The sequence below is a fragment of the Sus scrofa genome, chromosome 6, assembly GCF_000003025.6.
Source record: "Sus scrofa isolate TJ Tabasco breed Duroc chromosome 6, Sscrofa11.1, whole genome shotgun sequence".
NCBI classification, from domain to species: domain Eukaryota; kingdom Metazoa; phylum Chordata; class Mammalia; order Artiodactyla; family Suidae; genus Sus; species Sus scrofa.
Window position 1 is genome coordinate 100,441,255 of NC_010448.4, and position 14,448 is coordinate 100,455,702.

General features: G+C 45.1%; 1 protein-coding gene across 1 annotated transcript in view; it reads left to right on the forward strand.

Moving 5' to 3' along the window:
- LAMA1 (laminin subunit alpha 1) overlaps positions 1 to 14,448 on the forward strand; it is a 135,615-nt gene that overhangs the window by 108,412 nt on the left and 12,755 nt on the right. Inside the window, 8 exon segments of the mRNA XM_021096069.1 lie at positions 2,677 to 2,827; positions 3,771 to 3,915; positions 4,405 to 4,546; positions 7,376 to 7,490; positions 7,682 to 7,852; positions 10,904 to 11,055; positions 11,768 to 11,953; positions 13,722 to 13,857. Of these exon segments, the coding sequence (XP_020951728.1) occupies positions 2,677 to 2,827; positions 3,771 to 3,915; positions 4,405 to 4,546; positions 7,376 to 7,490; positions 7,682 to 7,852; positions 10,904 to 11,055; positions 11,768 to 11,953; positions 13,722 to 13,857 (1,198 nt within the window).

Below are 14,448 nucleotides of genomic sequence, written 5' to 3' on the forward strand. Positions count from 1 at the left end.
TTAAATTCTTTAAGGATGATAGAAAATAAACCATTGATTTTTTAACAGTTCACATCTAAATATGGAAGAATCCCCTTTTGTCGAATTAACAGGCCTTTATGCTTGTTTCGGTTCTAAGTGGCTATTGCAATAGAGTGTGATAGGCCTTTGGGATGGGACGGCCATCTGTTTCCGGGCCCTCTGCTAGATACTGGCATTGTCAGCATTAGGCGCAGAGCTCATCCCCTCCAGTGTCCCATGCCCTAGGGAAAAATTCCTAAGATGCTTTTTTGTGGAAACATGAACAGGGGCTCTGTGCTGCAGCAGTAGGGGCAGCAGTAGGTGGGTGGCACCTTAGGCTGGGAGCCCAAGCAACATCCTGTCACTCGCATAAAGCTGCACGGAGTCTCACGGGTGCTTCGGTGCATCCCATCTCATGACTGAGAGCTTGGATCAGAGAGGTCTAGTCATTCTTCCAGGGTCACAGAGCTGAGACTTGGGAGGAGGCGTCTGCCCGGGCCTGCTGACTGCCGGGCTCTCGCAATAACCACGGGGCATCAGGAGGGATTCAACCAGGAAGTGCGGTGGCGGATCCCATTGGTCATTTGTCCCAGGAGCTTAGCCAGCAGGGCCTGGCACTGCCTTCCTGTGGCCCATCTGGGAACAGGTGCCAGGTCTGACTAGAGAGGCACATGGGCCTTGTAGTGATAGAAGGAAAGCCTAACCCACAAGGGGACAAGCCCCAGAAAAGTGCCGCTGACCCCAGGGATGTGAGTCGTCTCAGGAGAACCGCATTCATCCATCCTTTCCTGTGCATTCTTTCCACTCAGTGGCCCCGCACTCAGGCAGGACCTGCTGACGGAGAAAAGCCAGAAGCAAAGATTCCACCTTCCTGAAAACAGAGGTCTCATGAGCTCTGGGGAGGGAGAGGGCATGCAGGGTCCTACCAGGTGGATTTCTGCGATTTCACTGGAAACTGGCTTCCCCATTTTCTTGGGTGTGACCTTGGTGTGACCTTGGGCAAGAAGCCTAAACTCTGAGGCAAAGTGGGACTCATTGAGGACCTCTGAACACAGAATAATCTGAGCTAAAAGGGAGCCAAGATTTGCCATGTACCAGACACTGTTTCAAGAACTTTACAAGTATTAAGTCATGTCTAACCCTTCCAGAAGTTCTATCATTACCCCATTTTATAAAGGAGAGGAAACACAGAGAGGTTAGGTAACTTTTCCAAGGTCACACAGCTAGTAAGTTAGACAGCTGAGATTTGAACCTCAGCATTCTGGTTCCAGAGTCTGTGTCCTTAGCCATATGAAACATGTCAGCCAAGAGGTAGAGCAATGGACATGCATATAGGAGGCCAAAAGTTTGAGAATTAAGTGATTGAGAATTAGGCCACAGTCTGTTTATGCAGAACACATTTCCTTACACTTCCTTATAGGAGATCTCAAGACAGAAATTTTTAGAAAAGTCAGGATTACAGGAAGCTATATATTTGAAAGTTCGGGTTTTATCAAGTTCCGCTACATTTTGTTTTGTTATTGGAAACAATTTCACTGCTAAGTTATTCTGTCCCTGCTTGGTGATGTGGCCCTGAGTTTGGTTACTACGCCTTCAACTGAGAAAAGTACAAATCCATACCTTCCCCCAAACTCCCTAATCTGTTTCACTCTCAAGCCCTGTGACATTCCAGAAAAATACTTTTTGAACATAATAAAGATATGTTCCAGATGAAGTTACCTTGTACTTTTTGAGCTTTTCAAGGCATGGGGAAAAGTACAAAACACTTATCTAAGCAGTGCTGGGGTCCACATATATAACTGTTGTAGGCTTATCCTGCAGATTTTTGAGATCCTTTTTTGTCAATGACATTTTTGTAAACCGGTAAACCGATCCTTCTGGTACATTGTATTTTTGTTGTTGTTGTCGTCTTTTTTTTTTTTTTTTCGCCTTTTCTAGGACCACTCCCGAGGCATATGGAGGTTCCCAGGCTAGGAATCGAATCAGAGCTGCAGTCGTCAACCTACACCAGAGCCATAGCAACGCAGGATCCGAGCCGCGTCTGCAACCTACAGCACAGCTCATGGCAACACCGGATCCTTAACCCACTGAGCAAGGGCAGGGATTGAACCCACCACCTCATGGTTCCTAGTCAGATTCATTAACTGCTGAGCCACAGCAGGAACTCCTGATACATTGTACATATTTGTTTTCTTTTTTTTTTTCATATTCGTTTTCCACCATCAGTCCTGTTTAGCTGATGTGTTAGTTAAAACCAGCCAAAGGTGATAAATGCCCACACAAAAATTATTCTCAAAGCACTGGAATTAAGAAAGGACATTAAAGGACTAACATCAAGGGCCGTCAAAGTCACGTTAAAGGAAATGAGAACAAATGAAAATCTAGCCATAAAGTAGAAATATTTACAGCAGGAATCCATCCTTTGGGGGGATTTCTTTTCAGTACTGTGGACAGTGCCTACATTAACTTTCCTTCCCTCCTAAAGCAACTGGGTGCTCGTTTTGCATAATCTCATGGGGAGTGTATTTGAATATATTTGAACCGACACTTGTTATCAAACTATAGGAATAAACACGCTATTGCTGTTTTTGTGAGGGAGGACTCAGCGCAAGTACTGTGTGTTCTCTTTAACTACCTTCCTGATAATAGCGTATGTTTCACCTTCTCTCTTTGCAGCCCCCAGAATGAAGACGCGTCTTTCCATTTTGATGGGAGCGGGTATTCTGTTGTGGAGAAGACCCTCCGGGCTACTGTCACTCAGATAATCATGCTTTTTAGCACCTTCTCACCAAATGGGCTGCTTCTCTACCTGGCGTCCAATGGCACCGTAAGAGTCTTCATGGGGCACTGGGCCCCATTGCGTGTATGCAGTTGGATTACTATGAGGATGTCTATGTTTAATGATTCTTCTATGAGCTTATACTTGTATAATATGCACAGATATATGCCACGTTATTTCCCCATTTTAGGTTATTTTTTGATTTTTGCCTTTTTAGGGCCATACCCGCAGCATATGGAGATTCCCAGGCTAGGGATTTAATCAGAGCTGTAGCTGTCGGCCTACCCCACAACCATAGTGACAAGGGATCTGAGCTGCATCTGTGACCTACACCACAGCTCACGGCAACGCGGGATCCTTAACCCACTGAGCAAGGCCAGGAATTGAACCTGCATCCTCACGGTTCCTAGTCAGATTCATTCCCGCTGAGCCACAATGGGAACTCCTTCCCCATTTTAAATGTTTAATTTTATCCATACAACTTCACTGAAGAATGTTTGGAAAATATAGGAGAACATCAAGTAGAAAATAGCCTCCCATCATTATAGAGACCAATTAAACATTTCTTATTAAATTCAGAGCTTAAATGAGCTGTCTTATTTTATTCCCTCTGACCACATGGCCTTATCTGAGGTCCCTTACGGGAAGTTCATGATCTTACTTTCAGCTTTTGGGCTGGTGATTTTTCTCAATCTTCTGTTTTTATTTTTAGGACCGGCCCATTTGTCAGTCTAAATGAAAACAGACACAGAGATTCCACTTCTCTTACTATATTGTAGATTTTGATGACCATGAGTTTGTCTCCTGTATGTCTGCATATTATTCCAATAAGCCTCTGTGGACATTTTTATTTTGGGAACATTGACTTCTGGCTGTTGGGCCAGATTTCCTTTTCTCGGTTTAACTGTAGGAGGTTTCCGCCATCCCTGACTTGAAGAGAAAAGAAATCTTGTGATAACAAAGTAGCTATGAGTCACTCTTTTCTTTACAGAAAGACTTTTTATCCATCGAGCTGGTCCACGGCAGAGTGAAGGTTACTGTTGACCTGGGCTCTGGGCCTCTTGCACTTATTACAGACAGACGTTATAATAATGGAACCTGGTATAAAATCGCCTTCCAACGAAACAAAAAACAAGGTAAGGGCACAGAAGATGGACAGAATGTCCATCACCTGCCTCGGAATTAAAATCTCTCCAAAGTCAGCAGTTTTTTGTTTTGCTTTAGATTTCTGGGTACTCTTGAATGATAGTCTCCTCAAAAGTCATTGTTTTCTTGGGAATACTAAGCACCAGGATTCACAGTTTGCTGGAGGAGCATTATAATTCTGTGGGACTCCCGTTTCTAAGTGCATTATTTAACCCGAAATGCTGAACTGGAATCAAGGAGTGAATTGATTCTCTTTTCTTCCACACACGTACTTTCACCACTTACCGTGTGTTTTCTGGATTTATTATTGACATTGGTAAAGAGGATTTTCAGTCGTCATGTATCAGTCAAGAACATTCCCTGATCAGATTTGCAGAATGACTATATCTTTGTAAAGGAACTTTGCTGGAAGTCTGTGTTTTACCTTTCTGTAGAAAATGAGGTTCATTTTCTTATTTATTCCTTTTTATCTCCTCTAGGGCTCCTAGCGGTTATCGATGCACATGACACCAGCTACAAAGAAACCAAGCAAGGCGAAACTCCGGGAGCATCTTCTGACCTCAATCGTCTAGACAAGGATCCGATTTATGTGGGTGGAGTACCTAGGTCGAGAGTGGTGAGGTATGAAGCCACGGGCAGAATTTTCATGTCTCAAATTACCAACTGTCTTAGTTTCCATAACAAGGTTCCACCAACCGGGCAGCTTAAGGACAGGAATGCGGTCTCTCACAGTTCTAGAGGCTACAGTCCAAAATCAGCTGTCGGCAGAGCTGCTGCCTCCTGAAGACCCGGTTCCATGCTTGTTTCTGGGCTTCTGGTAGCTTTGGGCACTCCTGAGCTTGTAGACGGCATTCTGTCTGTGTGGACACGCCAGCTCCCCTCTATGTGTGTCTCTGCGTCCAATTTTCCCCTTTCCTAAGACAGCTGTCATACTGGATTAGAACCTGCCCTAATGACCTCGACTTGCCTTGATGACAATGGCAAAGACCCTGTTTCCAATGGGGGTTAGGACGTCAACATCTTTGCTGATGGGATATAATTTAATGCATCATTAACATTAACATTCTGATTTGATTAATATGCCACTAATTAGGAAGTCAAGAAAGCTTCCTGCAGTAGAATTTATGATTTTTCTACTTCTTGCTTTTAAAATATCTAAAAAATTGTTACACGTGCCATTTGGATACCCCATCATCACATGTCATTCTCCTGTCCAGATATTCTAAGAGTAGTAGAATCTCTCTGTCAGCAAAAAAAAAAAAAAAAAAAAAAAAGGATCATGCTTTCTGCAGACTTATCTGGACTCCCCCTTTGTGTGATTAGAATGAATAATGTACATGAAAGTTGAAAGACCAGCATCAGCAAGTTGGACGAATGATAGCAGAAGAGAGATGCGTTCATTCTTGTTTAGCTTTGCAACTTTAATAATTTACGTAAACTTTCCATGGTTCATGGTTTGTTGTCCTCAGTTTTGTCATTTTGGATTGGGAACAAATCATGCTGTGCATGTCTTTTTTTTTTTTTTTTTTTTTTTTTTTTGTCTTTTTGTCTTTTTGCCTTTTCTAGGGCTGCTCCTGTGGCATAAGGAGGTTCCCAGGCTAGGGGTCTAATTGGAGCTGTAGCCACCAGCCTACACCAGAGCCACAGCAATATGGGATCCAAGCCACGTCTGCAACCTACACCCCAGCTCACAGCAACGCCGGATTCTTAACCCACTGAGCAAGGCAAGGGATTGAACTCACAACCTCATGTTTCCTAGTGGGATTCGTTAACCACTGAGCCACAATGGGAACTCCTTTTTCTTTCTTTTTTTTTAATAAAAGGACGTATTGGACCAGTAGTCAAAGAAGTGTAGTTTGCAGGGAGTGGGATCACGAAATGTCCAAATTGAGTTACAACCTGGTAGTTTTCCAGTGTGTATTTGTTGCAATACCTCATCTTCAAGCTGAGTTCTTACCCACAAATGCAGCTGATGCAGTTACTGTGGGTGGAGCAGCCCAGAATCCACTTCCTGACACATGCCCTTCTCAGCTGGAAACGTCTGAAGGTTCAAGAAACAGTTTACAGCCACTGCCACCCCCTCCCCCACCTCGGTCTTGGAAGTGGACACTCCTAAGCTTCCAGGGGGTTGGTCACTTGCCCTCGGTCCTTACCCCTCTGCCAAGGTTGGGCCGGGACTGAAAGCCTGTCTCCTAATCCTTCAGACGTCATTCCCTGACCTGGTGGCATCAGGGATGTTCCTGAAGTTACAAGAGTTGTAATTCACTTGTTCTTTGCCTAAATGGTGCATAGTGTAGACCCTGAGAAAATGGCAGGATCCCTTTTCTAGGGAGACATCTTAAGTCACAGATGTTTGTGCTAGAAGGATCTTGAATTTCACTGAGGCTGGCCTCCTCACTCGCAGGGGAAGAAATTGAGATTCAGAAAGGTTGAAACTTGGAGTTCCCATTGTGGCTCAGCAGTAATGAGTCCAACTAGTATCCATGAGGATTCAGGTTCAATCCCTGGCCCTGCTCAGAGGGTTAAGGACTCAGTGTTGCTGTGAGCTGTGGTATAGGTGGCAGGCATGGCTTGGATCTGGCATTGCTGTGGCTGTGATGTAGGCTGGCAGCTACATCTCTGATTCACCCTCTAGCCTGGGAACCTCCATATGCCATGGGTACAGCCAAAAAAAAAAAAAAAAAGGCAGAAAGAAAGGTTGAAATTTGATGACTCTGGCAGGAAACCATGTTCCTGCAAAGTTCTCTTGTCACTGGCTGGTGCTTCAGGGTGTAATTGGCGATGTTCGGGGGTCTCCATGATTTGGAAATGACAGCCTGTTCACACTGCAGCCTCGCCCCACCCAGCAGTGTGGCAATTTCTGTAATAAAAATAAGGGATTGACTTCTAAGCAAAGAAACAGGGTTTTGGATAACCCCAGACCTTTCCAAATGCAGTTATTTCCTGCAAGACAGAGCTCACAAACACGTATGGACCAAGGCCAGTCCCTCCTAGCCACATGATCCTGGGAAATAGCATTGCCCAAACCTGCCCCGGGGGAGGTACACGTTTGCTGTACATGGAGACTGGGTTGTCATCTCTGTGCTTTAATGTCCTTGTGTTGAAGCACTTTCTTCCAACTGCCCTGTGTTCTAGTGTGTATGTTTAAATTGCAATGACTTTAATAGTTTCCCTTAGCATATTAAACCTGCCTTGATCTAGGTGGCCACCTAGGCGGTCAGGCTCACTTTCTTTAGTCCTAAGGGGAGTCCCTTTCTTTAGTCCTAAGGGGAGTCCTTGTTTGGCCTGAAGTTCTCGCCATCAGCATCCTTCTTAGAGGGAAGCCTAGGCATTTCTGCAGAATGACAAGAGGTCTTCCTTACGTGGAGGTCCGTTTTGACTTCTTCCTTCAGCACTGGGAGGACATAAAATCCTAATACTGTTGTGGTGGTTCTCCCTCCTTCCCCACAGGAAAGGTGTTTCCAGCAAAAGCTACCTGGGCTGCATCAAAAACCTGGAAATATCCAGATCAACCTTTGACTTACTCAGAAATTCCTACGGAGTGAGAAAAGGCTGTGTACTGGAGGTGGGGAGTGTTTTATTCATATGGGGAAGAGTTTCTATGAATGTCCCCGACATACCGACATTGGAAGATAACAGGTCTAAACCAGGGGGCTGAACAGACCCAAGGGTGGAAGGAAAGGGTGGCAGCCTCTGTCATGGGAGCTCCAGCCCGGGGCTGGCCTGACTGTGCCTTCTCATCCTCTTTGTGACCAGCCCATCCGAAGTGTTAGCTTCTTGAGAGGCGGCTACGTGGAACTGCCACCCAGGTCTCTGTCACCAGAATCGGAATTGTTGGCAACCTTTGCCACCAAGAACAGCAGCGGCATCATCCTGGCTGCCCTGGGCCAGGACAGCGAGAAGCAGAGTCACCAGCAGGCTTATGAGGTGAGTGGCCCTCGAGCCAGGAGCTAAGGAAGGAAACCCTGGATGGAAGATGACTTAGTGGTAACATTTATTCTAGCAGTGCGCCTGGGTGGTTAGGGGTGGTGCATTTTTTATAATAGAAAGGATCATTGCTGAATGCCTTTCCCATTTGAATCAGTGATTTCTTTGTTCTGCATGATCCATCTTCCTGGTCCCGCCACTAAGAAGAGAGATACTTGCTGCCTATCATTAGTTTCAATGGCAGAGGTAATAATTACCCTTTCCTCTGCTCAAACTTCATACATCATGGACTTGGAAGAGGTTCACAGAATGCTAGTGTGTTGTCTGTCTGAAGTGGAAGCCATGCAGCTACAATTGAGGGTACCGTTGTCTGCTGTGCAAGATCTTGTACAGACAGTGCTGTGTAATTATCTCAGCCACACTTCAGCGTGAATGCTGCCTCCATTCTTTTGCGGAGGAAACAACGGGATTCAGAGAGCCTGGTTAAGCTGCCCAAGATACACAGCTGTTATTTCAGAGCCCGGTCTTAGACCCCACACACCTCACAAGCCACGTGGTGCGGGTCTAACAAGGACAGAATAGCTCGTGGTCTCCAACAGCCTTTTTAAGTTGAGATAAAAGTAACTATTTTTAGGAGAAATATTCAGTGGCATTTAGTGCTTCCACACTCTCGTGAGGCTACCTTCTCTATCCAGTTCCAACACATTTTCATCACCCAAATAAAAGCCTCTGCCTGGTAAATAGTCTGCCCGTTCCATTGTCCCTCTTTCTCTAAATCTGCAAACCACCAGTCATCTTTCTGTATCTATGAATGAATTTACCTTTTCTGAATATTTCATATAAATGAACTCATACATGTGATCTTTTGGGTCTTTTTCTTTTTTTTTTTTTTTTTTTTGCTTTTAGGGCCACACATGCAGCCTATGGAAGTTCCCAGGCTAGGGGTCGTCCAATTGGAGCTACAGCTGCCAGCCTATGCCACAGCCACAGCAACCCCGGATCTAAGCCTGTCTGCCAGATCCTTAACCCACCAATTGAAGCCGGGGATCAAACTCACATCCTCATGGATACTAGTTGGGTTCATAACCCTCTGAGCCACAATGGGAACTCCTTTGTGTCTTTTTCTTAGCGTGTTTTCATGGTTCATCCATACTGTAGGACTTATCAGTACATCCTTTTCCATGGCTAAATGATATCCCACTGTCTACAGAGCATAATTTGGTTATTGTTGAGGGTTGAATCTACCATTTGACTAGTCTGAATACTGCTGCTATGAACATCCTCATACAAGTATTTGCTGGAGAACCTGTTTTCAATTCTTTGGGGTATATACCCAGGGATAGAATTGCTGGGGTCGTATGAAAATTCTAGGGTTAACTTTCTGAGGCACCATCAAACTGTTTTCCTCCACCAATCTTAATACGGCCTCTAGTAAATCAAAATGTGCTACTAAGTCAGCACAAAAGAGATCATGTCACCCAGTGCTGGTGAGGCCTTGTGAAAAGCCAGTTCTACTGGTGACCCTCTCTCAGAGTGGCGAAAAAAAGGATGAAAAGCCTTCAATATTTTCAAAGCTTCAACTCTTTAATCCCATGTTTAAAAATCTTTAAAATTTCACAAGGGTGGGGAAGGTTAAATTTTCATTATGTGTGATAATAAAAAATTAGAACATCCTCATGCAAGTATTTGCTGTATTTTTAAAAGTTTTTTTAAACAAAGGAATAGATTCTGCAAGGAGCTCTCACCTCACACCCCTGAGAATGGCTACCATCGAAAAGACATGAAATAACGTGCTGGTGAGAATGAGGAGAAAAGGGACCCCGGGTGCACTGTTGGTGGGAATGTACATTGGTGCAGCCACTATGGAGAACAGTATGGAGTGTCCTCAAAAAGTTCATAGGACTCCCATACAATCCAGCAATTCCACTTCCAGGTATATAATGGAAGGCAATGAAATCACTGTCTGGAAGAGATAGCTTCACCCTCTTGTTCAATGCAACATTATTTACAGTAGTCAAGACATCACAGGGTTAGAGTTAGGGTTAGTGTCTATCAGTAGACGAATGGATAAATTAGATGTGGTGTAAATGTGCAGTGGGATATTATTCAACCATAAAATAGGAGGAAATCCTATAAAACAACATGTATGAACCTTGAGGGTATTAGAAGTCAAACAGAGAAAGACAAATATTCTATGATTTCATTTATATGTGGAATCTAAAGAAACAAACTCACAGAAACAGAACAGATTGGAAAGTAAGTAAGAGAGTAGATTTTTTTTTTTTAAGGGCCACACTCATGGCATATGGAAGTTCCCAGGCTAGGGGTGGATTCAGAGCTGTAGCTGCTGACCCACACCACAGTCACAGCAACGCCACATCCGAGCCTTGTCTGCGACCTACACCACAGCTCATTGCGATGCTGGATCCTTAACCCACTGAGCGAGGCCAGGGATCGAACCTGCATCTTTATGGATGCTAATCAGATTCGTTTCCACTAAGCCTCAACGGGAACTCCTAAGAGAGTAGATCTTGAAATTTCTCACCACAACAAAAACAGTTTGTAGCTATGTGAGGTGATGGATGCTAACTAAACGTATTGGGGTGACCTTTTTGCAGTATATACAAATAGCCAATGGTTGTGTTATATACCCAAAACTAATACAATGGCATGTGTCAATCATATCTTAATAAAACTGGGGGAAAAGAGAAATAGATCTGTGACTTACAATGTAACTATATGTTTGAACACAGGAACTTAGGGTATTACTATGTGTTAGAACATAATGCATCAATACGTAATAAGCGTGAAGAGTATATAGAAATGGAAATCCTTGACATGGTTAGTGATAGCAGCATAATCAGAATGTGAATTATTTAAGCAGAGATTAGAAAGTCATATGCCACATCGAAAATAGTTGTGTTAGATGGTGATATTCTTATGGGGCCGCTTCCTTGGTGCTAATACTCCCGCATTACGTAGTAAGATGACAATTCTTTCAATCATGGAGTAATGTCTTTCCTATGGGAATTCTCTGTGCAATCTTCCCAGCCCTTCTTTTCCATCGTGCTCATCGAAGGCCTCATTGAAGTACACGTCAATGCCGGGGATGGAACCAGCCTGAAGAGGGCTCTCCCGCGTGCTCCCACGGGCACCTACAGCGATGGCCAGGAGCACTCCATTTCCTTGATAAGGAGTGGGAGGTATTTGCGTAACCTTCCCAAGTTTCCCCAGTAGGAAGCTTTATGGTGCTCTGTGCTGTGAAGTGATTGAGATAATTCATATGATGTCATTAACATCCAGAGTTATATTTCCAAAAAGGGTGTAAACACTTTCTAGGATACCTCCTTGGAAATCAGTTTTGTATATTTTGTAAGAAGATATTGACTGCATTTTCATAAGTGAACAGCCTTAGCCCTGACCTTTTCTGGAGCCCAACTTACTGTCTTTATGTTGGAATCATTCTGTCACATCGTGTTATATTATTAGTAAATACTAATGGGGAATGATAAAATGGTAAATAGTAGCACAGTAAATAGCAAAACATAAACCATGACATGGGAAATGATGTTATATCAGTATTCCTGTATAATCTCCCTGCAAAACGCTAGACCAAATGTTTTAAAAACATGCTGCACATTTTGTCACAGGTAGAGAAGTAAAAGACAACTCTCCAAAAGTCAATTGAATCGAATAATACATAATCACGTTCCGTTCATTTTTGGAGCTTGTTCAGCTGTGAGGTTTAATTTTCAGGATTCACCTGTTTATTCACACACACGTTAAATGTCAGGTTAAAATTTATCGTCAGGGAACTTTTATGATTGGGTAAGAACTTGCCAGAATGAGATATTAAAATGGACAGTTGCATTTCATTATATGTGAAAACCTTTATTTTCTTCTCTAACCTTTTAGAATTATCACTGTCCAGCTGGATGAGACGACTCCTGTGGACATGAAGTTGGGCCCGTCCACAGAAAGCAGGACAATAAACGTGTCCAACCTATACATAGGGGGAGTTCCAGAGGGCGTGGAGGCACCTGTGCTCAAGATGAGAAGCTCCTTCCAGGGCTGTATTCAAAACCTGATCTTCAACATGGAGTAAGTGTGGCTGCTCTCAGCGTGCTGCTGCACTTTCTGACCTTTACTACTGAGTGCTAGCACTGGCCCACAACCTCATGTTGCTGTTCGAGATGGCCCAGGATGCTACAAGTTCCCAAAAAATAAGTGACTCCCATGTTCTACCATGAGTGTCCCTCAAATGGATTTTATTGGCCTAGAAGGATGGCTAGATCCAGGCATCACGGGTGAGGAAAAAGGAACCGCTAAACAGTAGATGCACAGGATTGTCAACAGGCAGCCAAGGTCAAATACATTTTGGCATGTGTTTTGAGAATGTAGAGACTTTGTGAAGCAACTTTCTTGCTGTCATTTTTTTTTTCTTTTTTCTTTTTAGGGCAGCACCTGCGGCATATGGAAGTTCCAGGCTGGGAGTCTAATCGGAGCTGCAGCTGCCGGCCTCCACCATGGCCACAGCAAAGCTGCAACCCACCCCGCAGCTCACTGCAACACCAGATCCTTCAACCACTGTGCAGGGGTCAAACCTGCATCCTCAGGCATGCTAGTCAGGTTCCTAACCCACTGAGCCACAACGGGCACTCCAAAAGTTTCTTGAGCTCGTTGCTTTAAAGGAGGCTTTACAACTGGGCTATTGGCAGTTTCAGATTATGAATGTTATGAATGGTTCCTCCTAAAACAATTACGGTCTGATTGAGAACCGGAAGTCTCTGTTCCCATGTGGAGCTGATGAGGATGAAGGAGGGAATTACCTGCACCCATGGGCGTTTATTTCCTCCTCACTCCCCCTCTGCCTGTGGTCTGCGTGTGGGGGGACAGGACTGTGCTCTGACCTGGGTGGGGGGCGTTTGGAGGCAGAATCCGCACAGGAGAAACGAGATGTGCGTGACCTGCCCTGTGACCTTAAGCAAGGACGTGGCTCTTTCATGGTGACACTGTCTTTTGTGAGGAAACTTCTTAGGAGTTCTTGAAATTGAAAAGGCTAATGGGCTGGAGTGGGTAGCAACACAATGATGACATCAGAGCCTTGCCTCCGTTATTTGTACATTATATATAAATATGTGCATGTATATATGTATTTTTGGGTCCACACCCACAGCATGTAGGAGTTTCCAGGCCAAGAAGGAACAAGCCTGCAACACAGCAGTGACCTGAACCACTGCAGTGATAACAGCAGATCCTCAACCTGCTGCACCACCAGGAAACTCCCTCAGTCGATTTATTTATTCACCCAATAGTCTGTTTATAATTAATCGATTAGGCATCTTCTTCCTACTGGAAACTGTGAGGCTGGGAATCCAGTAGGGCAGAAACGTCTAAGTACTGTTCATAACTGAGTCCTCGGAAAGTCCTGACAGGGACACGCAGATAGGGGACATGTAAAGGGAAACCTGTGAGAAAGAAACGAGGGTTTCACTGGGGCCGCTGTGCAGCGTGGTGTGAGTTAGAGCCAGACGCTGGCCCTGAGGCAGCCCAGCCAAGGCTGCAGGGGGAGATGATGGCCTTGGAGCCACCTCCTGAGGGCGGCTTGGCAATGGCCAGATGGACATATGGGGATGGGCTCAGGGGCAGGTCAGCGGGCTTGCATTTCAGGCAGAAGAGCCGAACAAGAGGATATGTAAGTAGGATACGGACTTGTAGCCCCTGAGGGGGGTGGTCAATCTGATACCTCTAACAGTATTATATGAATGTTTTTGAATGGATTTCAAGTGCCCAGGAATCAAATGACCCTGGCTCACGTGTCGGTTCGTACTGTCTTCATTAATCCTGAACACACTTGGTTTGTATCTAGACTTTTGGATTTCACCGGTGCCATTGGCTATGAGCACGTGGACTTGGACTCCTGCTCGCCCTCAGAAAGACCCAAGCTGGCTCTCCCTGGAGAGGATGGCGAACTCCTGCCGGAACCCCAGCCTCTACCGAGTCCAGTAAGGGGGCTGCTTTAATTCCATCATTCAGATCCAGCCTGAAAGCAAGCACACCACCCAGGGGGGACCTGGCTAGAAAGGAGTTAGGAAAGCTGCACAGTGATGCTGGAGCAGTGACTCATGGGGGAGAGGGGGTGCCCAGGGAGCGGGTCTGAACAGAGAGGGTCTTGAGGGGCCCCACAGCACCGAGGAGCAGCCCTGCCAGGGAGGTGGGCAGGAGGAGAAATGCCTGGCTTCTCCCACTCCCTCTGCAGCCTCCCCACACCGCCCTCTACTGGTGGGAAGAACCAGCTGGAAGCCACTGTCTGAAGGAGGCTGGGGGGTTAGGGTTATCCCTGTGGTGAAGGTGGAGGGGGTCGGGCAGTGCTCCCCACAACCTGCCAGGGCCTGGCGTCCAGGCTGTGAGCACCTCCTTGGGCTGCCCTACCCCAGACTTTGGGGCAGAGTCTCTAAGGACTCATTATCACCTGGGATGTAGTCCGAAACATGAAAATAAGGATTTATGTAAGCCACTGGACATATCACCATTGGTTTAAAAAAAAATAAAAAAGATTTGACTCACTTAGGAACAGCTAGGTTTGACCAAATATT